Source organism: Gossypium hirsutum, chromosome A05, assembly GCF_007990345.1.
Source record: "Gossypium hirsutum isolate 1008001.06 chromosome A05, Gossypium_hirsutum_v2.1, whole genome shotgun sequence".
NCBI lineage: Eukaryota > Viridiplantae > Streptophyta > Magnoliopsida > Malvales > Malvaceae > Gossypium > Gossypium hirsutum.
The window spans coordinates 3,740,819-3,765,439 of record NC_053428.1 but is presented as its reverse complement, the minus strand read 5'-3'; the positions used below and the strand labels follow the sequence as shown (position 1 = coordinate 3,765,439).

At 34.2% G+C, this 24,621-nt stretch overlaps 4 protein-coding genes and 1 pseudogene across 4 annotated transcripts; 3 read left to right on the top strand and 2 right to left on the bottom strand.

The window, feature by feature from the left end:
• Positions 1 to 488: 488 nt before the first annotated feature.
• Positions 489 to 4,699, bottom strand: LOC107958812 (uncharacterized). Its single transcript, XM_016894702.2, has 11 exons — positions 4,152 to 4,699; positions 3,969 to 4,062; positions 3,740 to 3,820; positions 2,924 to 3,040; positions 2,661 to 2,852; positions 2,091 to 2,533; positions 1,898 to 1,997; positions 1,695 to 1,754; positions 1,497 to 1,589; positions 1,158 to 1,277; positions 489 to 978 (listed from the first exon to the last, which is right to left on the bottom strand). The coding sequence occupies exons 1-11, from the start codon at positions 4,283 to 4,285 to the stop codon at positions 643 to 645; spliced, it is 1,770 nt and encodes a 589-aa protein (XP_016750191.2). The 5' UTR covers positions 4,286 to 4,699; the 3' UTR covers positions 489 to 642.
• Positions 4,700 to 8,568: 3,869 nt separating this feature from the next.
• On the top strand, positions 8,569 to 10,776 carry LOC107958814 (pectinesterase-like). Its single transcript, NM_001327679.1, has 3 exons — positions 8,569 to 9,120; positions 9,226 to 9,685; positions 10,085 to 10,776. The coding sequence occupies exons 1-3, from the start codon at positions 8,569 to 8,571 to the stop codon at positions 10,774 to 10,776; spliced, it is 1,704 nt and encodes a 567-aa protein (NP_001314608.1).
• Positions 10,777 to 11,313: 537 nt separating this feature from the next.
• Positions 11,314 to 14,026, top strand: LOC107958813 (putative pectinesterase/pectinesterase inhibitor 45). The gene is made up of 3 exons (XM_016894703.2): positions 11,314 to 12,778; positions 12,889 to 13,049; positions 13,154 to 14,026. Exons 1-3 carry the CDS (start codon positions 11,721 to 11,723, stop codon positions 13,843 to 13,845), a joined length of 1,911 nt encoding a protein of 636 aa, XP_016750192.2. The 5' UTR covers positions 11,314 to 11,720; the 3' UTR covers positions 13,846 to 14,026.
• A 1,276-nt stretch (positions 14,027 to 15,302) lies between these two features.
• LOC107958816 (pectinesterase 3) lies at positions 15,303 to 17,331 on the top strand. The gene is made up of 2 exons (XM_016894705.2): positions 15,303 to 16,449; positions 16,536 to 17,331. The coding sequence occupies exons 1-2, from the start codon at positions 15,348 to 15,350 to the stop codon at positions 17,216 to 17,218; spliced, it is 1,785 nt and encodes a 594-aa protein (XP_016750194.2). The 5' UTR covers positions 15,303 to 15,347; the 3' UTR covers positions 17,219 to 17,331.
• Positions 17,332 to 17,837: 506 nt separating this feature from the next.
• On the bottom strand, positions 17,838 to 24,140 carry LOC107958817 (DNA repair protein RAD51 homolog; annotated as a pseudogene).
• Positions 24,141 to 24,621: the final 481 nt, after the last annotated feature.

The following is a 24,621-nucleotide window of genomic DNA, read 5'->3' as shown; positions in this document are numbered from 1 at the left end:
TTTGGACATTCTCTGCTGCATTTTTATTGGAATATTTCCGAAATCTTAATGAACAAGACTTGCTTTTATTGAGAAAAAAGGATCCGTAACTTCCATTGTATGCAAGGTTTTTTGGACCTGACTTGACAGCCAGTCGGACCAGTTGGGCAGAAAATCAATTGGGATACTAGACTAGAGAAGGGCATTGGACCAATTAAACCAGATAAAAAAAATCAATTGAATCTAGAGTTAAATCAAATTTTTAATATTTTTATTTTTATGAATTGTTTAATAATTTATTTAATTAAACTAGTTGGATTGACAAATCAATCACCTGATTAATCTAACTATTATTTCGATTTTGGAAATCTTGATTGTATTGTATATAACCTTTGATGATTTATTTGATGAATCTGATATTTTGGTCTCTTGCTCTTGTTTTTCTGTTCTTATTTTACGTAGTACGTTTATATTTGAATGGGCATTCCGAAGAAAATTTAGGTCTGATATAGAAAAAAAAGGAACCTTGGCTTGAATTTTTTCCCATGCATAACTACTGTACAATGAGATCAATTTACAAGGCAATAGATAACATGGAAACAGCCCTTGTGCTGAAGAATTGCCTGCCTACTTTTGGAGTTAGAAAACGAAACATGGTTGGTCTTATGATGTAGAGGAAAGGGAGTTCCCATCATCCTCCAATAGGAAGAGAAATCGAAACCTAGAATCAAAGGGTAGAACACAGAAGCTCCTAGCACCAAGAAGCTTCCACTTATTACGAGATAAGCATTCTCTAACCATGGAAGCTTGCTGAGGTGTCAAGATTCGACAAATCCATTCAGGTAAAAGTGAGTCTTCGATAACTCCTTTGGCAAAACAATGCAGCAATTTAGGTACCAGTAGTTTCCCTTTGTTACTTATACCAACAGTTGCCTGAATGTAATCTTTCATTGACCTTTTTAGCAACTCATTCACATTTTGAGGGCTGAAAATCCTCACCTGATAACAAGAAATGAGGACACCGGGACAACTCAGTAAAACTAGAAGCTAATCATATCAAATAGAAAATTTATTATTACTAATTAGTCATTACTGGAATTTCAACAAAATTAGCCAATTCTGATGCTTTTTGGAACAAATAGACACACAAACTACTAGAAGGGGAAATGAGAAGTTACCGCCGGCGAAGAATGTAGCCCACAACTTAAAGCAAAATATAGAAGAGGCTCAGCATGATCAATTGTATACTTTTTCTGCTCGTTAGAAGAGTTGAATTTTTGAAGTGCAACAGCTGCAGCCTAAAAATGATCATATGGCAGAGAATACTATCAAGGAAGAATCTCCGATACAGAAGAGAGAAGAAAATAACCCTCCACAAAAATGGAAAAGAGAGCATCGTAAAACTTGATTTCATCTTTGGAGAAAGCCACCAAGTTTTCGATAAGGGAAGCTACTATTGCATCATGAAAATTTCCATTACAAGGGGCTATATAAGTAAATGGAGTTATTATACATACAATTTGTGGATGATAAGTAGCAGGGTTCATTTTTAGAACAGTGCATTCAATGTCTACTGCACTCACTGATTGTCCTCCAACAGTATAGGAAGCCTGCATGTCATCATGCCCTGCTGTTAGCATTTGTTCAAAACAGCATAGAGAAGGAACAAGAGGGAAAGAGTGGAGGGACAAGAAGGAAAAGTTCCTCCATCAAACCTTCTGCATTAAGGAAAATAGCTTGTTAACGTTTCTCGGAACCCCATATGCTAAACATGCCTGAGAAGCATATAAAAGAGAAAAAATCAGACATATTTAATTCAATCAAGACACCCCATATATTACTGAGTGTCTCTATGCATTGTTTGTGTATGTGCAAGAGAGTAGAATGCATAGATTGTAAATAAACATAAGTGTATTACATGCATAATCAGAGCATGATACAGGTTAATCCAAAATGCCAGCTTTTCGTTGCAACTCATTTGAGATGGATCCACTTCAGCCAACTGCTCAACAAGCATTCTGCAGGCAAACAAAGAGGAACAATACAAGCAACAGCTGTGAGGCTCACTTTAGACCAAGTGCTTAGAAGCCAATGAAACAAGGATATTAAACCTGAATCTTTTTAGAGCCATTGTGGCATATTCAAGTTCTTTCTTTCCAACAGACAAACATGAGACTTCAACTGCTGTGCTGTAAGTCCCAATATTACATTTCCAGTCGACTTGGCCAGAGACTCCATATGGATCAGATGCACCACCTACTGAGGGACTCTTTACTAAGGAAGTCACTATAGGTGAGTCGGAGAAAGATGCCAAAAAATTGGCAAGGGGAAAGTGAGGTGAAGCTGGTGACACCAAATGATCTGAAGAATAAAGCTTTGATGAATCTGCTAAGAAGAGGAAAATATCTCTCATACGCAGGACCATTTCTTCGGATAGCTGATTGGGATGATGCCAAAGGTTCTCCACAATATAAATGTTATCAATAGCAGCCTCTGATAGACATATATCATCCACGTTTTCTTCTGCTTCCTCTTCATTGCAAGGCGTCGTAATCTGAAACATAAAATATACAGTTAAAAAGAACATCCAATGCGTAAAATCGAAATGATAATGAATTTTGTAACTATTTAACGGCAATAGAATCACTGGCATAACACTTTAATGGTATATATGACAGTACTGATTCTGTTAAGTGAGCCAGAGAGCAATTGAAAAGTAATGTTGTCGGACATGGAGAATGCTTTAGATGGTACTCAGCAAGACGTCGTTCATTCCTCTCCTGACTGAGCTGATACTGTATAGAAAGAATTTCCTGCTCAAGCTTTGACACTGAGATCTCCAGAACAGCTATGCTATCTAAAAGCTCCAGGGCCTGAAATCCAAATTTAGGAGATTGGAAAGGCACATAAAAACAGAAGAGAAACCATGCACAGGGAGGCTGACCTTATATGGAAGCTTGCTGGGAGAATTAGGTGAATGTGAACCAGAGTGTTCGACCGCACTTGCTAGAGCTAAGTGCAAATCAGTCTCTTCCTGCAACTGCTGCTGCAACTTTTTAACCTGTATTATCCAAGAGTTAGCATGTTGCATAAGCATGAGATACAATCCCACACAGGGTTGGCTGTTACTACTACTATCCCTCTAAGAAACAAAATCCAAAACTTGAATGTCATGGAGCTTCTATAATCATTCATTAGAACAAGTGTTACTCTCTATGAGTAGACATGCACTGTATTAGTAAGAAAGCTTCTACTGCATTGCCAATGCAAAGGCTTTGTCGCTGAATAAATCCAAATCAACCTTTGATAAGCTTAAGATTTATATAGATGAAGATTACAGTGATATAGACCAAAAAGGAGCTCAGTGGCTTGAAGCACAATCATCTTGCAACAGGTCTGGAATTCACTGATCATTTGTCCATCCCTTGTTTCATGTTACAAAACTTAGCAGTTGAAAAATCTAATTACCGTGCCTAAACACTTCTTTAGAACTTTCCCGACTTGTACGAACTCAAGAAATCATAAATGACAATGAAAAATGAACTTTACAACAGAAACTGGAGATTTTATGCATCAAAGAATCATGGCATCGACTTTGAACAACTAAAAGGCCACATGACCTTAAGACAAAACAAACAATCTCCAACAACTTTTTTTTTTTTGCAGATGAAGGCTAAACAAAAATCTAGTGAAAGAAACCAATTTCATAACTTGCAAGAGAGAAGGGGAATATGCAGGCTCATATGCAATTTCTTCTTACTTCTTCTTCAAGCTGGTGTTTATAATGACACATCTGCTTACTTTTCTCTTGTCCACTCATTTCCTGGGGCTTAGCATCCTCCTGGCAACAATAGTGTTTCAGAATCTAAGAATCTTCAATAAGTCTAAATAGAGGCACACCATAATTAATAACTCCTCATATGGTAATTTGCATTCTGAGAATTACATAAAAATAAAATTGGGAGCAAGAAATTAGCTTTACAAATTACCTCCAACTCAGAAGAAGAGTCGTCCGGAGCCAAAAATGACCTGCTCCAAACCTTGCCGCTTTTCCATTGCAAATACCTATTAATAGAGCTTGCCCTGCAAAGCCATTCCAGGCATCCATCATACCACATTTACCATTACAGAAGGAAAGAAAAAAACACAAACAGAAAAAGAAGAAGACCCACCACTTGATTGGTAAAACAAAACCCCCACTATTACCACCATTGCAATCTCCACTCTCATCACTGCAATTACTATTAAGACTTTGAGGATGAATATGATGGTCTTCTTCCAAAGCTTCAGCCTTTAGACAAAGCATCACTCCAGAAAAGGGAAAAAAATATCAAATGAAACCCCCCAGAAGCAAGCAAAGCAAGTAAATTTATTGGTTCATGTCTTCTTCTAGCAATGCTGACACCATAGGAATCTAATACCTCCACTCCACAAAGAAAAGACCAGCCTTTTCAAGAAAAGGAAAAACAAGGAATTGTTTTCAAGTACGAGAATCAAAGAAAAGGGACAAACTACAAAGAGAAAGTGGGGTCTAAGGGATGGGATTTTGGGGTGTAAAAAATACTAAACATTAAGAGTTAACAATAACAAGCATGAATAAAGCGACCCCAGTTCAACAGCTGCTGCAAATGTGGGATCTCCTCTTCTCCGCTTTTCGGGCGGGAGTTTCATAAACCCGACAACACTCACATGCCCCTTTTCCTCTTTTCACTTGTTTATTTGTTTTCACGGCTTTCTTTTATATCCTTCCTTTAACCTATTTATTTCTCAAACGGTGTCGTTTCTTAACATTAAAAATGATTGCTGTTGCTTGCATCATTACATGAAATGAGTTGTCAGAAGGATTTTTGGGGGAGTTTTTTTATTAATAAACTTAGGGTTTTATATGGATTTAAAACAATTTGGAAAGGAATTAATAAGATTTATTTTATTTATGGATTTCATCTGAATTTCCTTGAATAAATATATTTTTTTTATCATTTTCAGATATTTCGGAATCTATATATTTGATGAGTCAATCAATTTTTATTGTTAGTGCTAAAATTTTGGGATTATTTTTGTTTCGGGTGAATATCAATCATAAGGGAGCGTCCAAATTATTTTCATTAATTCTATTTACTTTGTGCAATTTCACCCCCCCCCCAAAAATTTCATGTTATGTTTTATACGGATGAATTCCAAAATTATAAATCAATTTTGATTCAATGTGTAATTTGATATATGAGTTTTAATATGGTATAATTATATACATAAAACTTTGATTGTGGTTCAAATATATATATATGAAACTTTAATTTTGATTCAATCATGCACATTTAAATAAATAAATATATATATCAATTTATTTTTAAACTGAATAAACATAATTATTTGTGTATGCAATATATAAACATAAAATGAAGCTATATCAATGATTGTATTAATAAATTGTAAGAATTTGATCAAATCAAAATTTTATATATAAAATTACATATTAAACCAAACTTGATGAATAATTTTAAAATTTATCATTTTTTTATATAATAAAATTTCAAGTTTTGGTCATTTAATTAAAAAATTTACAATTTGGTTACTATATTATTCAAAAGTTTTATTTAAATCATTGGGCTGTTAAAATCGATGTTATTTGACTTTCTTTGTTTATACCACCTGCACTAATTAAAAACTCTCTTTCACCTTCAATTCTACAACTTTGATTGATATAAAACAACTTTGAGCGTCACGTATATATGAATCAAAATTTAAATAATTTTTTTTTATTTCTTACACTAACTGTCAAATCGAATTGGATTTAATATGTGTTTTTCTACCCATCGATAGGAATTGATCCACCGTACCGATTGTTAAATTGTTGCTTAGAATTTGCTGGCGAAACTTTAAAAAAAAAAACTTAAGAGTCCAGTGGCTTAAATAAATTTTTTTGAATAGTTCAGTTACTTAAATGAAAATTTTCAAATAGTTTAATGAATAAATTGTAACTTTTTTTAGTTAAGTAATCAAAACAAAAATTTATTCATAATTTAGTGACTAATAATGTAATTTATCCTAAATAAAACGGGCCCCCGAATTTGGCATTATAAGTATTGACAATTGGTAATTTAAGGCCTGGGCCACTCCGTGCCTAACTCCCTAACCTGGCCTCACCACCACTCGTCTTAAATGACCCTATCCATTTGCTTGAATGGATTTTTTTGGCCTCATTGGTAATTATTTGTACTAAAAAATAGATTCCGTTTTTATTAAAAAAATAAAATAAAATAGCATTTATGTGTTAGATTACAGAATAAATTGATATTTTATGTTAACATTTTTGTTTATTTATACTATTAAAAATTAGCATAATTGATGGAATAATCATACATTAACACTTGACGTATCACGTGTACCTCATACTGATTTATAGAGATCGTGTTTTAACAATAAAAATTGATAAAATATTTAACAAGAGAACTAATTTACTCTTTGATCAAACTACAATAACTACTTTACTCGTTTTTTAAATGAAGGAAGCAAAATACAATATGACTAAATTTAATAAATATGAATTTCAATCTCTTCGTATAGACACAACTATCAAAAAGAGAAGTTTACTTGTATAGTCCCGTCTCTTCAACTATAAATAAAACTATTGAGTAAATATTTATGTGAAAGTTGCACAATTTAATAAATTTCTACAGGTGAAGGATCTAGCTTTTATCATTTTTAACTTATAAATTCAAATTACTTATAAACCTTTTTATGTAATTACTGAAATATTATAAATATTTTGTAGTTTTAATTTTTAAAAATTAATTTCAGGTAAATTCATTCAATTATAAAATAAAATTCATTTTAAACATTAAAAATAAAAAAGTTTACAATTTAAGTATTCACGTTACATAATTCGGTCATCTTAGTCACTCTCGTTAAAATTATTAACGGTAAGCTGATGTGACAGTTAAAAAATCGATATAATAACAAATTTAACCATTAATTTTTACATATTATTTCGATTTAGTCATAATTTTTAAAAATTAACTCTCAAAATTTACAAATATTCTCAATTTCATCTTAATTATAAGAAAATAAAAAATTATAAAAATGTAAAAAAATAATTTTAAAAATATAACAATAAATTTATATTTATATTATTATTAAATAAAAAAAATCCTACCTTACTCCATCGCTCTCCCTCTCCCTCTCCACCTCCCCACCACCCGTCATTTTTATTTCATTTTACCCACGAGCCATAGTGGTGGGGGACTCTTTTATATTTAATATCAATATAATGATTTTTATTTAATATAAATATAAATATAAATTTATTATTATTTTAAAATATTTACATATTTTTATATATATTTTTGAATTTTTTTAAAATATTCTGAGTTTACCAACTTGATGCACTCTCGAGGAGGAGCTGTCCATCCAATCCTTCTGTAAGTCGCCCCAACTTCATTATTAGTACACTGAAATTTAAGAGGCAATTCCTACATGGTGCTAAAAGGCAGAAAGGAAATAAGATGATGAAAACCAGAGTCAAGTTTTCTTCTCATTTGAAAAAGATAAAAAATAAAAATAAAACACAGTTTTTCAAAAAAAACAGAATCACAAGTCGAAAACGAAGCTTAGCCAGTGTCGGTGTTTGCTAATGTCAGTTACCGTTGCAATTTTAAAAGACAGATAATTGTTTTTGGTCGTATCTTACTTATCCCATGGCCCATCATCATCATCATCCCCATCACCCCTTTAGGATTTCCAAGCTTAAACAAATCTTATAAAACAAAACATTTTGGTTTAGTTTAACGTTAAAATATTTTATATAATATTTATATTGAGTATGTAATTATTTTTTATTAAAAATATTTAAATTTTTATTAGTTATATTTTAATATTTTAAATATTTTAAATTAAATTTTATAAATTATATTAATAGTTTAAAAAGTATTTAAAATTTATATTTTATATATTAAAATATTAACAACAAATTATAATAAATTATTTTTTATATTCATCATATTAATTAATCTGAACATATTATTTTAAAACACTATGTTTAAACTGAAAATTTTATTTTTTAAGAAACATTTTTTAATATCAATATTAAAAACTTAAAATCTTAAACTAAAATTTTAAAAAAATATTTTTTGAAATAATTTTTCAATCACTTTTTAAAAGCAGTGATTAAACTAAACCTAAACAATTAATTAATGTTCAAATTTTGTTTTAAAATATAATTATTAATATATTTTTTAGGAAAACTTCATTAATAGTTTATAAACCCAAAAAGATACGAAACAATAAAATGAAAGGTATTTAAGATATAAATATAGCAATGTCATGTTCAGTGCAACCTTTTTAAAACCTCTTAAATGTTTAAATATAGGCATAATAAATTATAATAGTAAGACAAGAGACAAAGGCATTTAATTGTCGATAAAATAAAATAGAATACCCTAATCTTCTTCTGCCACTGTTGTTGGATCGAGACATCTTACTCTTACTATAAATGTTGTGGCCATTTTTAATAGCACTACAGCTACTACAAAGTACTGAAATAATAAGCCTTTATCCCCTTCTCTTCTACTAATTGGCTTGGCTGCCATTGAAATGGCTTTCTCCGGTGAGCGCAAGAAAAAGCTTTTCTTGGCTCTCTTTGCGTCAATCCTTCTTGTAACTGCCATAGTCACCATTGCCACCACCGTCTCCATTTCCAAAAAGAAATCCAGTAATACTGTAGCAGCTCACTCCATCATCAAATCTTCATGTAGCTCCACGTTGTACCCAGAGTTATGCTACTCAACAATCTCTTCAGCACCAGATGCTGAGACCAAGGTCAAGAACCCCAAGGATGTGATTGAATTGTCGTTGAACTTGACGGTGACTGCTGTTCAGAGTAACTATTTGTCCATCAAAAAGCTCATTAGTACCCAAAGGAAGAGCCTCACGGAGCGCGAAAAGGCTGCCCTTAACGATTGTCTTGAACTAGTGGATGAGACTTTGGATGAGCTATTCGTAGCTGAACATGATCTCAGTGACTATCCAAGCTTTAACAAGTCAATTTCCCAACATGCTGATGACCTTAAGAGTCTTCTTAGTGCTGCAATGACCAACCAAGAAACTTGCCTTGATGGGTTTTCTCACGATAAAGCTGATAAAAAGGTTTTTTTTCTTTTTAATACTCAATCATACTAGTTTAACTAACATTTGTGTTTCTGATATGTTACTGTTTTGATTGAATTAATCATTGTCTTGTTGGTTTTAAAGGTGAGGCAAGCGTTGCTTGACGGGCAGATGCATGTTTTTCATATGTGTAGTAATGCCCTGGCAATGATCAAGAACTTGACGGACACAGACATGGCAAGCCAAGGTTATCATCCATCATCTGGGAGGCAACTTGAGGAGCAAGACCAAACAGAATGGCCTAAATGGCTGTCGGAGGGAGATAGGAGACTGTTACAGGCTACAACAGTGATTCCTAATGTAACAGTGGCCGCTGATGGTAGTGGAGACTTCCTCACGGTGTCTGAGGCGGTGGCGGCTGCACCGGAGAGAAGCACCACGAGGTACATTATTAAGATTAAAGCTGGAGTTTATAGGGAAAACGTGGATGTTCCAAGTAAGAAAACCAATCTCATGTTTGTGGGAGATGGGAGGGTCAACACCATCATCACAGCTAGCAGAAATGTTGTCGATGGCAGCACCACTTTCCACTCTGCCACTGTTGGTTAGTAATCTGCTTGAAATTTTGAATGATAATGAAGTCGAACATGCCATTTAATTTTAAATTAGTTTTTGGGGTTTCCATGCCATATTATTGAAGACTGCAATTTGTTAATTTCCAAAGGACAAGGGGAATAGATTGTTGAGCATGGTAAAAAATGAACTATTTTTAATGGTAAATGAAATAAAATAAAGCCCAAAACACGAAGAGCCCTGGTCCTTGAAATAATGAAACTTTAATTAAAATGGGACCTAATTTTGATCTCAAACAATGTGGCTGCAGTGCCATCACTTGTATCTGTCAGACATTAAATTGTGAATCATGTCGTATGGGGTCTGGAATGCCTATCTAACTGCCCTTTCAGATTTGGAAAATTTTACAAATTTCTATACAATATTGCAGCTGCGGTAGGGGACGGGTTCTTGGCCAGGGATATAACATTTCAGAACACGGCTGGACCATCGAAGCACCAAGCAGTGGCACTGCGTGTGGGCTCTGATTTATCAGCATTCTACAGGTGTGGCATTTTAGCATACCAGGACACTCTCTATGTCCACAGCCTTCGCCAATTCTATTCACAATGCCTTGTAGCAGGCAGCGTGGACTTCATATTCGGAAATGCAGCAGCAGTGTTGCAAGACTGCGACATTCATGCTCGTCGACCCAATCCAAACCAAAGGAACATGGTCACCGCACAAGGCCGTAGTGACCCAAACGAGAACACTGGGATTGTGATTCAGAAATGCAGGATCGGTGCAACCTCGGATTTAGAAGCCGTTAAATCCGATTTTGAAACTTATTTAGGGAGACCATGGAAGACACATTCGAGGACTGTTATCATGCAATCTGTTATAAGTGATATTATTCATCCTGCTGGTTGGTTCCCATGGGACAAAGATTTCGCACTCGACACTTTGACGTATCGGGAATATCAGAATACTGGCCCTGGAGCTAACACGTCAAGCAGGGTTACATGGAAGGGTTATAGCGTGATCACCAACATATCGGAGGCACAAACCTACACTGCTCGGAATTTTATTGGGGGAGCTAATTGGTTAAGCGCCACGGGCTTTCCTTTCTCTCTTGATCTTTGAATAAAAGCTCAAGTTCAGATTCGAAATAAGGGTATCATCTCCTAGTTTTCATTTGCTCTTGTTGACATTGAATCAACTTGTTCCTTGAGCATATTAGTTTAGCAATAATAAGTTATTCGGGAGGTAAATGCATGAATGTACCTGAAAGAAGGTAGTGTGTGTAGTTATTTCTTGGATTAAAACTAAATGGATTAAATTCCGAGCAATCGAGTTTGAATATTATCAATATTTTTTTCCATTAACATTTTTTTCATCCTATTTGCATTATATATATTCTGGTTTGGTTCTTTGCTTTGCTGGTAGAGAGGGGTGTTTATGAATCTATGGTCCGGTGTTGTTAGCAAGAACCGATCAGTCTTTTGTTAGTTTAACAATAGCTTTAACGGTGGACAAGAGCCACAAAGAAATTAAAGCAAAGCGATTTTGGCCAAGTTTAGCAATGCAGATGAGCAGCCATTTATAGCATGCGGTGGAAAGCAAATCAAGGTCAATGGTGGAATACCAAAAAGCTAAAATGGAGGGAAATGCGGTTAGGAGAGAGAAAATGTGTATCATTCGTTTAATTGCAAACATAACAAACTTTTAAATAGAATGCCTGAAAGCTCTCCTGTCCAGACTCCATTTCTAACGTTCATGGCATTAAGATTGAACCTCAAAATCCGAACAACAACAGGACGACAAAGGAAGAGATATAGGAATATATATTGTCATTGGGTTTCTTGATTCCCCTCTCTGCCTTAGCTTGATTCTAAGGCAGAGAGTTCTCTGCCTGAACCAAAATATTATTCAAAATAACAAAAAATGGTGTTTCAAGATTTTGATATAATACAGGAACGTCGAAGACAGGAGAGACAACGGAAACTCAAAAGAGGCTTACCATTGCCTTGGTGGCTATCTTTGTTATTGCTGGTATAGCGGCGGCCGGAGCGCTTGCTTTTATCTCTATGAAAAATAGTAGCAAGAAATCAGAAAAAAACAAAAGCGATGATAATAGTAAAGCCGACGACAGTAAACCAAAAGATAACCCTCCTCCGTTAACTCCTTCAACCCCACCCTCAACTCCGTCGACCCCACCGTCTCCGCCAAAACCATCATCTCCACCATCTCCAAAACCACCAGCTCCAGCGGCTCCAGCTCCAGCTCCGAAAGCATTATTTCCACCAGCTCCAAAACCACTAGCTGCAGCGGCTCCAGCTCCAGCTCCAGCTCCATTATCTCTGCCAGCTGCAGTCCCAGCTCCAGTTCCAGCCCCAAAATCTGCACCAGCTCCATCACCTTCATTCGGGGAAGGAGCTAGTGAACTCATAAAATCCTTTTGCGAAATTTCCACTTTCAAGGAATACTGCGCCAACACTATTGGGAAGACACTAGAAGAAAATCCACTATCCGCGACTCAACCCAAAGAACTTGTCAAGTCTTTTATCACCAAAACAACTGATGAGCTTGACAAGGCTTTCACCAAAGCCAGCACGTTCGAATTGAAAACCGATGTGGAGAGAAAAGCGTTTGATGTTTGTAAAGAAGTGATGGCCAATGCCAAGGAAGAATTACAGAGTTCCGTTGATAGAGTAGGAACTATAGAACCAGGGAAGTTACCAAGCAATGGTGATTTGAACACTTGGTTAAGTGCTGTAATGTCTTACCAAGAAACCTGCATTGATAGTTTCCCTGATGGACCATTGAAGAATGATTTCAGGACTACCCTTAACTCTAGCCAGGTTTACACTAGCAATTCCCTTGCCATGGTCAGACAATTATCTTCTTTGATGACTTTAGGTAAGGAAAAGCCACCAGCCAAACGCCGTCTTTTACAAACCAATTTTCCTTTGTTGGCCAAGGGTGGGTATCCGAGCTGGTTTAGCCATGAAGAACGCAGGCTGTTGAAGGAAGACGATGATGACAAGAAGCCAATTCCCAATGTAACAGTGGCACAAGATGGTAGCGGAAATTTCAGAACTATTAATGAAGCACTTGCTGCTGTGCCACAAAAATACGAGGGAAGGTAATGGCGTAATGCTATATACAAATAATAATCCATCATCGAATTGACCTCACCATTTCCATTATAATAATTTTCATAAATGTTGCTGTTTATCCACTTCCAACATGCAGGTATGTAATATATGTCAAGGCAGGAATATACGACGAGACTGTAATCGTTCCAAAGAAAATGGTAAACCTTACCATTTTTGGTGATGGATCACAAAAGAGCGTTATCACTGGGGCCAAAAATTTTGTTGATGGATTCCCCACTTACCAGACGGCAAGTTTTGGTATGCTAAGCCATGACTTTTTTTAATATTATGGTAAAACAACTTGTTCACTTTCATTCCAATTTTTATATGTATTTGCGGTATAATTGGAATTTTTGTTTCAGTGGCTTCTGGTCCTGGCTTTATCGCAAAAAGCATCGGCTTTAGAAACACCGCTGGGCCTGATAAACATCAAGCAGTGGCCGCAAGAGTCGATGGTGACAGGGCCATTTTCCTCAACTGTCGTTTCGAAGGATTCCAAGACACCTTATACACACAAACTCACCGTCAGTTCTACCGAAGTTGCGTGATCGCCGGCACCATAGATTTCATCTTCGGCGATGCGACAGTCGTGTTCCAGAACTGTTTGATTTATGTAAGGAAGCCCAACGACAACCAAAAGAACATCGTCACCGCCCAAGGGAGGAAAGACAAGTTAGAAACAACAGGCATCGTTATACAAAACAGTAAAATATTACCCGAGGAACCATTCAAACCGCTCGCAAAACAATTCAAGAATTATCTAGGAAGGCCATGGAAGGTATACTCGAGGACCATCATAATGGAAACACTGATCGAGGATTTCATTGACCCTGCTGGATGGCTTGAATGGGAAGGCGACTTTGCACTAAGTACCCTTTTCTATGGAGAGTTCAACAACACAGGGCCTGGCGCAAGAACTGACGGTAGGGTGAAATGGGCAGGACGAAGAGATATTAACAGAGAAGAAGCCCAGAAATATACAGTAGAAACATTCTTAAAGGGAACATGGGTAAAGGAAGCAGGCGCTCCTGTTCGTATGGGACTGGGGAGTTAAGGATTCGTTTCTCGTATATTGATTATATCTCAAGAAACGGAACTAGTGAAACAGAGATATATTTAATGCCATGAATATAGATGTTTTTGGATTCCTCTCATCCCTAGCAAGTGTTTCCTTGAGTTGAAAAAAACCAAAAAAAAAGTTTGAGCGTAATTGATATTTTATTGAATTTTTTTTTTATACTCCTCAACTAAATTAATACATATATACTATGATATATATATATAAATATATATCAAAAGGCTTAGTACTACCAAGAAACGAAATAGAAAAACTACAATACAATGTATTATATATACAGTTTTCTTTACCATTGTGTTTCTCCTAAAAAGCTATTCTACATAATGAATATCTCAATTTACTTTAATTAAAATACGAAGATAATAGTTTCAATTGAATCGTGATTTATAGGATATCAATGGAAGCAAGTTAAGAAACGCAAGATTCTGCAAAGAAAAAGACACATTTTTCTAACAAAGATGAGCTGAGACCAACCTTGTTTGATTCCTAATTGATAAGAAGAGTTGATGGAGATGCTTTTGATAGTTCAAGAAATAAAAATACAGTAAACCGCGTGGTGGTTGACAGCCATTAGTTTCAGATAATTAATAAGACAATGCCGGCTAGACCCATTCAAGAAGACGTAGTTTTCCGAGTTGTAGGGACAAATGGAAACTACTTGTAACTAGAGATAAATTTGCCTCTCAAGACTTGTAGTTTTGTTTGAAAACAACAAGTGAAAACAGCCAACTTCATCTCTAGATATTGTTTTTCTACGATTTTGCACCTTGCGTACTCTTCACATATAAAACAATTTCTTTACAATTTCAATGCAAATAATATGCTGAAAAACCCTTAAATTACTAGACTTTATTTAAATGAGCTCTTAAATTATTTTTGTAATTAAATAAGTCTTTAAATTATGATTTTAACTCATAAAAGTCTTTGATTTTAATATTAAAGAGGGTCTTATCTAAGTTTTTGTTAATGCAGTGGAAATTATATATATTTTAATTAGTAATCAAAATTTTCAAAAGAGTAACTGTGTTATGGATATAAACACTTTAAATAAATTTTAAAATATTATTTTATTTTAGTACTTTTTTAAAAATATATTTTATTATTTATTTAGTAAATTATTTTCATTAAATTCACATCATCACTAGTACAAAATTAGTTTAAAAATTAAAAGATATTATACTTTAATATTAAAATCAAAAGCTTTCATGGTTAAAAATCATAAGTTAGGGTACAAAAACAATATAAGGGCCTGCTTAAATCAAGTGTAATTAGTTTAAGGACTTTTTGAAGATATTGACCTAAAAAGAAAAACAAAAAGGAGGGGAAGTTGACTTGGTTTAGCCGACCGTCCATTTCAAACAAGCCCATGGTTGGCTCACCAGCCATGTAAAATGAGTGAAAATCATATGGATATGGATTTTCATATATATTCATTACAGACTTGTTTGTAACATTTGTAATACAAGGAGAATAATCTTATGGATTCAATGAAATCCTTCCAGAGTTATTGCAAGGCAGACGAGCTCGAAGAACGGGCTTATCGGAGAAGGACCCGCAAGCGCTTAATCATCATCGGACTCTCAACAATCGTCTTGATAGCCATCATCATTGGTGCAGTCTTTGGGACGCTTTTCCCTGTAAAATCCTCAAAATCCAAAGAGAACCCACCAACTTATACTGCAGAGAGCATCAGAGCAATATGTAATGTGACCAGGTATCCTGATTCTTGTGGTTCAAGCATAGCGGCCATAAGGAGCTCCTCAAATGATACTGACCCAAACCCTGGTGCTTCAAAAGTCTTCACACTGTCCATGCAAGTTGCGGTCGGTGAACTGATAAGGCTCTCGTCTCTGCCCCAAAAGATCATTTCTTCTAATGTGAACATCAATCCCATGGTGCGGGAAGAGTTGGAAATTTGCGAAAATCTTTTCGAGGACGCAGTTGAGTATATCAATGACTCCATATCAGCCATGCAAGTAGGGCAGGGAGACGAAATGGTGTTGTCAACGGCCAAGATAAACGATATAAAGACGTGGCTCAGCAGCGCAATCACGAACCAGGAAACATGTTTAGATGGACTAATGGAAGCCGCGAACCATGCGGCTATACCCCAAGAAATGGAAAATGCTACGAGGAACTCCACTGAATTCAACAGCAACAGCTTAGCTATTGCAACCCACATAATGACCATCCTACAGAGTTTCCAAGTTCCGATTCATCGGAAGTTGCTAAAATTAGACCGCCACCATCATGGTCGTGAATTCGATCCCCGTTTTCCTCTCTGGGTTCGTAGGGGGGACAGGAGATTACTTCAGGAGGAAAATCCTAAACCGAATATTACCGTGGCTAAAGATGGTAGTGGAGATTTTAGAACACTAAGTGAAGCAGTTGAATTAGTCCCAAAGAAGAAAAAAACCAGGTTCGTTATCTACGTAAAAGAAGGGGTATATTTAGAGAACGTGAGTATCCATAAGGATTATTGGAATGTAATGATTTATGGAGATGGAATGTACAAGACTATCGTCTCTGGCAGCTTGAACAAGGTCGATGGAACCCCTACCTTTTGGTCAGGCACTTTAAGTAAGTGAAATATAGTTAGTTATTGCTTGCTGGGTTCCACTTTGTGATTAAAAAAAATAATGGTTTCATCCCTTTACATGATGCAGTTGCTGCGGGTAGGCGATTCATAGCAAGAGACATGGGTTTCATAAACACAGCAGGCCCAGAAAAAGAGCAAGCTGTTGCAATGCGTTCGTCCTCGGACCAATCTGTGTTCTACCGCTGTTATTTTGATGCATACCAGGATACTCTTTACGTGCATTCCAATCGCCAGTTTTACCGTGATTGTCATGTCACTGGAACCGTTGATTTCATCTTTGGGAATGCGGCTGTGGTTCTACAAAATTGCAGCATTCAACCCAGGCAGCCCGGGCCTGACCAGTTCAACACCATTACTGCGCAAAGCAAGACTGACCCAAATCAGAACACCGGTATTTCGATCCAACGGTGCCAGATTACTCCTTTTGACAACCTGACGGCTACCACCTACCTTGGTAGGCCTTGGAAGGATTTTGCAACTACAATGTTCATGCAATCACATATTGGGGATATTGTGGACCCAGCTGGTTGGACCCAATGGACGCAGGGTGTTGATCCGCCTAATACTATATTTTATGCGGAGTACGAAAATTTGGGGCCTGGATCAGGGATCAATGAACGAATAAATTGGCCCGGTGTTAAGCCGAATGTCACCACTGAAGAAGCAAGAAGATTTACCGTAGAGTCTCTTATTCAGGGAAACCAGTGGTTGCCAAAGGATAGTATGGTGTATGAATCAAGTTTAGAATGATGAAGATAAAATCATGTTAAAAAAAATTATGAATTATTCTTTTGTTATTTGAATTTTCATGGATGTTAATACTACCTTTTAACTCTTAAGTTCATAGGCGACATTTCTAATCTAAAAATTAGCTACAAAATTATGATTAAGCTAGGGGTTAAATCACTAATTGAGCCTGAACTTAACAACTTTTTTCACATTAAGGTTTGAACTTTTTTTATTATTATCTAAATTACGTCCTAAAACATTGACAATTATTCTCACATTGAGACTAAGACTTGATAACTTTTCCCGCATTGAGACTTGAATATTTTTTTATCCAAGTTAAGCTCAAAAATTGGCAATTGTTCTCATATTGAGACTTAAGCTTGACAATTATTCTCATATTGAAGCTTGAGCTTTAGGATTTTCAAAAACTAACTTGAAAAAAAATTCAAATCCGAATGTGGGAACATTTGCGAAATTCAAAGCTTAACTTGAACAAAAAAAAGAAGAAGCTTAAACCCTAATGTAAGAACAATTCCCAAGTTCAAGGTCTAACTTGAATAAAAATATTTCAAGCATCAATGTGGAAAAAATGATCAATTTCAAACCCCAAAATGTGATTTAACCCTTAAACTAAGAATCACCAAATTATGATTATAGAAAAATGTAGAGATCGAAACTGAGCCATTCAGGTTTTGACTAGACTTAGACTCTCCATCACACTAAACTTAGTACCTGATGCCAATGTTATATACAACGAAATGTACAGCAAGTTTTATATAAATAGCTTCTTCCAAAATCCAGCAAGCTTCATAGCAGACAAGAATTACAGAGCTGTGGTATGCTACAAAAACATATTGATCAGTAGGAGTTTGCTTTGCTTTGACTTTTGTTCCAGAAACAAACAGTGAGCTAAAATGGGTTAGTCCTGGACATCAGAAACACCCTCTGGAGAAATCTGAAATCGGGCTTCAGCCTCAGCCAAGCAAGGAGAACTTATTACTTTACAAATACGCTCCTTTGCTCTTCCTTTACGGAGAGCCAATCTATTGTCAGTAAGAGCTTATAGTTAGCGGATTTTAAAGAAAAGAGTCAGGAAAGTGGGATATTAGGTCTTTTGATATCAAACAGGAAAGTGGGATATTAGGTCTTTTGATATCAAACCTTGTTGTGGAAGCATGAGCCATGATGTTCCCACCAATAGGCTTGATTTGAGGACCGGCAAAGATTGCTGAACCATCCACTTGAGCAACTACCTGGGTTGTAATTACAACAGCCACACAAAACTACAATCATAGACAACGAAAAAACATGATAATTATGTAATATCCTAAAAATTTTTACAGTAATATATTATCCTTGATATAGTAAAATAAGGAAATAAAGTGACAAAAAGAGAAATTTTGAGTTATGTCAATATTGAGAAGTATATTATGATATATTAATTCAAGAAAGGACTAAATTGTAAAAATGAGAAAAGTTTTGTTGCAAAAGAGTAAATACTCAAAATTTAAAGGGTTAAAGTGTAAATATGAAAAAGTTGAAGGACTAATATTGTAAATATTTTAAGAGTGGAATGATCTAGAAACTAAGGAAAATAAATGAATTAAGACCAAATTTAATAGGTGAAGAACTATGAGGGACTAAATTGTAATTTAGTCAAATTAAATAATGACTCAAGGATTAAATTTTAAAAGATAATAAAGGACAAAATAGTCAATTGGAAGAGAGAAAAATCTAGAAAGTAATGATGATGTTGATGATATTTTATAATTATTTAATTAGATATATATTATTTTAATGAGTTATTTTATTATTTTATTATTATTTCATTATTATTTTATTGTTAATTATTTAGTATAAAAGGAAGGAAAGATGAATTTTCATCATCTTTCCATGCATGCAACCAACGTTAAAAGAGAAGGAAAAGAAAGAAATTTTCTTTTTTTACAATTTGGTCTTTCCACAAAAAATTTACCATTTTCACCTAGAAATAAAAAGAATTTCCATAACTACTAAGAGAGAAAAATGTTAAGGACACCATGGGAAGTTAGAATATCAAGTTGAATTCAAGAAATAGAAGCAGGAGGAGAGAGAAAATCAAGTTAAAGATTAGTATCAATAGAACAAGGTAAGTATATCAAGATTTCAATATGTTTTTAAGTTTGTTATTATTGACAAAGCATGGAAATAATGTTATAGTAGATTTTTCTTACATAAGGTCCTATGTTCTTAATATGTTAGTGAAGTGAAAACAAGAGAAAGTGATGAGAAATGGTGTGAAAAAAGAAAATAAGGGTATTATAACATGGTAATTAATATCTTGTACTAAAACAGTTTTGAACAGCAGCAGTAGTCTAGCTTTGAAAAATCATCAAAAATTGTATAAATCTAATTATAAGATGAATAAAATATAAAATTAAAGCTTATTAAGTTTAATTTCTTATAGAAGAAATGATATAAGCAATGGAATTGTAAATCATGAAATATGATAAATTTTGTGAGACAAGGTCAAAATTATTTCGGGTTCCCCTGTTCTGATTTTGTAAAATCATAAAAAAAATTAGATAAAAATAATTAGGGGTTTAAATTTATATGTTAGAATCCTGAATGAGTCTATTTTCAATAGAAACAAACGGGAACATCATTCGAATTCTGTACGAGGAGATAATTAATTTTTAGTGAAAAAGGGCCAGAACTGTCAAACAACAAAACAATGGTAACTTTAAAGAATAAACTGTACTTATTTGCTAAACCAAAAATTCTGAAAATTTTATGGTAAGAAGATATATAAGTCTAGTTTCTAGGAAAATTAGCGAATCTTAATTTTGAGTTCTATAACTCCAAATATAAATAATTTAGTGACTATAACGCAGATAGACAGCTTGAATATTCATAAAAGTAAATAATAAAAATTATAGATAATGTTACTTACAAATGTGTTATTTATATTAAGGATGTAGAATAGAGAGGAGAAGGAAAAATATGTATGAATATTCATCTAGCATGGCTAATTTGTATATTTTAAGCTCAGGGACTAAATTGAATAAAAGTAAAACTTTATGGGTAATTTTGTAAAAAATGTCAGAAATGACCAAATTGCATGAAATGAATTATTTTATTATTTAAATTACAAAATTGAATGAAATTATTAATTTAGTTCAAGATCGAGGAAAAACATGTTTTAGGGATTAAATTGAAAAGTGTTAAAATTATGAAAAATTCTGATATTTTATAAAATTCATGGACTGTTATTAATATATATGAGAATAATAGTTGGAAATAATGATTAAATTGTAAGAATTTTATTTTTCTAACCCTAAAGATGAAATCGTCATTAATTAAAAGTTTAAGGGCAAAATAGTAATTTTATCTAGAGCATTAATTAAATGCATTAGAATATGAAATGAATGAAAATGATGATCAAATTTATTTATAAAGATCCGAACAACTCAAATATAAGACTTGATCGTGGAAAAAAAAGATATTGGATTAATGAAATTATAAACACAAACAAGCAATTAGAAAAGTTCGTGTAACTTGAATTATATTCTTAAATGCTTGAAATGTATGTTATCGATGTGAAAATAATTTAAATGTTCATTGTATGAAAATTGATGAAACATTGATATATTTGATAAAAAGGGGAAAAAATCCAAGTTGAATAAAAAGAAAATTCGATGGATTTCTGAAAAGGAATTGACGGTAAAAAAGATCTAGCCCAGACGAGTGATCCTATTCTGATATAGCCCTCCCGAAGAATACACGTAAAATGGATTTAGCCTACACAGGTAATCCGAATTAGGGTTTGAATTTAACTTTGACTGGTAATTTAGATCCAAGCTCATTAGAGTAATTGTCGTTGTAGGGGATTTAACCTGGACTAGTAATCCCACTGTAAGGATGAGGTTCGCGAGAGTGTGCTCTTTGATATAAAATGTGTAAGACCATGATTGAAAGATACCATGGCAATCTGATATGAAATGTGTAAGACCATGGTTGAAAGATATCATAGCAACCTGATATAAAATGTGTAAAACCATAGTTGAAAGATACCATAACAACCTAATATGAAATGTGTAAGACCATGGTTGAAAGATAACATGACAACGTGATATGAAATAAACAAGACCATGGTTGAAAGATACCATGGCAACATGACAGAAAATAAATAAAACCATAGTTGAAAGACACTATGGCATCATGTCAAAAATAAATAAGACCGTGAATAAGAGACGCTATGACATCTGTTGAACAATTGATATTCAAGTAATATGTATTAGATGACAAATGATTATATAAAATAGTTATGTGAAATGTTTACAAGAACTGGTCATATGGAAATATATGTGCAAAATAGTTGTATGAAATAATTATGAAGATAGATAAACGAAATAAATATAACTACATGGAATATAATTTATGTTAAGATATAAGCTATTACCGGAATAAATATACATAAAATATATAGAAATGATGAAGCATTAAATATTGATATAATGAAATGAATGATTTATGCTTATGAAAAAATGGTAAGAACATAATATGTTTCATGACATGTACATATATGATTATCTTTGATAAGCTGATACAAGAAAATTATGTAAGTTGAGACTATTATTAAACTCAAGTGTGATATGTCGAGAAAATAGATATATCAATGTTGAATTTATATGAGATATGTGCAAGTATACTAACAATATTGCTGTCTGATGCTTATACAAGTGCCAAACTGTTGATTGAATGGTAATATATTTATTTATATGATGTATTGAATCGGTAAGTATTTAAAATTTTTTTTAAGTGATCTGCAAATGATAATAATGCTCCGAAACCCTGTTCTGACAGCAAATAAGGGTTAAGAGTATTACAAATTACAAGTGATATAAAGGGCTCAATTCCATACCTATAGCAGCTCATAACAAAAAGTTTCAAATACATTATAAACTGATATAGTAATCAAGCAGGAAAGCAATTCATTAATTATACTTGCAAAAATAAAGATGCAAACACCCTACCTCGTCTGCCAACTTCTGAAGACTCCTAAGGAATTTTGCAAGGTGCATTTGTCGGGCAGAGAGTTCACCCCTTCCAGTAAAATCTGTTCTGTAGAGGGCAGTAGCGCTATCTACTATCATCGAAGCTGCTTCAAGCAAAGTAGATGCATTGACAATACCTTGTTTCTACCATCATCGAAGCTGCTTCAAGCAAAAGCCTTGACTGATGATCAGTGTTATACGCTCTAGCATAGGCCACGTTTTCCAAGACATCTGCACCATTCAGTCCAAACCTGCAGCATTCAACAGTTTTAGTATCGGTTCTGCATCCAGTGGACCAGCATGGCCATTTCAAGGTAGCCATGTATCACCTCTCCGCTATCTGCAAGAGTCTTTGTGGTCTGAATGTCCCTTCAGCATCTATGTACATTGCTTTTCCCTCACCACCTCCTTGATCTAATGGAAGCTAAAACATCAAAGAAAATTAGAAGAATGCCTTGCCAAAGTGACTTACTGCATAACATTACAACAATTTTGCAATGACATAAACCATTAAGGGCTCTGCTTTGCAATGAGCTGATGTTAGGAAGTAAAACCACAGTATGTGCAAGTGCAATATACATGAGTAGCAGAGAACTTCAAATGCAGAATACACCTGTAGTTGTCAGGAAAATGATAAAGGAACAGCTCTTACTTGGCATGTGACACATAAAGTGTGACAAAGCTGAGTCTTTCCAGAACGGAACTCACCATAAATTTCAGTAATGGATCCTGTCTCAATTCCACCTGTTGTGGAAAAATCAAATGAGCATGTAATGATACAGAAAATCACTTAACTAGCAGAAATATTAATTACAGTTCTTAGGTCTTGACTTGTCGAACAAGTAGTCAATGTCATGGAGAGTTTTGTTTCAAAAGTCAAACAAAACTTCGGAGGCATCAAAGCACATATACCTTCCAAAATTTTATCAAGTTCACTTGACCCAGATGTTATCTGAATTATCTCCAGCCTCTGAGCATGGAGCTGGCTAGCACTGGTGAAACCCAATGGGACCAGTTTGGAGGCTCCCAAGAACCAACGACAAACATAGTAATATCAGAACCTTTTACAAATAATAGATAAATGAAAAAAAAAAGTGTGGAAAGTGGAAACAGTATACCAGCTTCCATGATCTTGTCAACTTTAGCTTCACTGATTCCTTTGATCTGAAGAAGATCTTTCCTTGGGGCGTAAGCAATAGATTCAACCGTACAAAGACCTGCATCCTTGAGCTTCTTTACGTCAAGGGATGCAATGCCCAACTCCTTCAAGTGAAGACAATAAATAAGAATTGTATTTACAACTGCTAAGCATTAATAGAATCATAGCGCCCTTCTTTAGATACAATTACATATAAAATTGTCAAGAAACACTTTACAGAAAATCACCGCACCTAATAGGCGGTCGAAGTAATACAACCCATTTGTTCTAGCATTAGGTAAAAAGAAGGGTAAAAAACCATATTGAAAAATAACCCACGCTGAAAAGTATTAAACGCAATGAAAGGGACAAAACCCCATTCCGATTTTCAGAATCTTGAAAAAAAGAATTATCAATTATCCCTTCTGAAAATATGGAAAAATCAAGTAAAGAAACAGCTTTTCGGCAACTTGGAAAAAAACCCCACATAGAAAGCATCTTATTTTTAAATAGAATAGAACAAATAAACAAAATATTGAAGTGTATTTTTTTTCTTTTTTCACCTGGAGTTGTTACACAGGGAACGGGCCATGGTGCATCTCCTCAAGCACCTCTTGTTGTTGTTGAACCGTCCTCTGGTTCCTCTGCTGCTCCATTTGTGGCTCACTATACCACCCCAAATAACTGCTTAAAGATACAAGCCTCCTGGTAAAAGTGATGGCTCAAATGTGGAGAGGAAGGAAAAGATTTTGAAAGGAGTGAAGGGAGCGCCAAATTTGGAGAATTTATGGAGTTCCACTGGACATATAAATGGGCCATTTACTTGGTTGCAAGTACTGGACTTGCGAACAAAGCCCAAACAGAGTAAAGATTTTCTTTTCTAGCTATAAATGAATTATGGTTAAGATCGCGAATGCTAAATCAATCTTCATTCGCTATTTTGCAGCTATTGAACTGTTAGTATTTACTGCCACCTGAGTTTATAGTTGGTTTTCGATTGAGATAAAAGAAGAGAAAGTTAAGTAACGGAAATATCTTTAATAATATTTTTTTTAAAGTCCATTTGTTTATTTCAATTTAACTTTTTATTTTGCACTTTTTCTTACTAATAAATTGGATTGCTTTTTTATTTTTTCAAATAAAAAATCATGTATTGAAAGGCACATTAAATTAAAGTTTATATATAATTTTGAGATTTATCCTATTAATAAACTATCAAAATAAATTATTTTACATTTTTTAATTGTAAT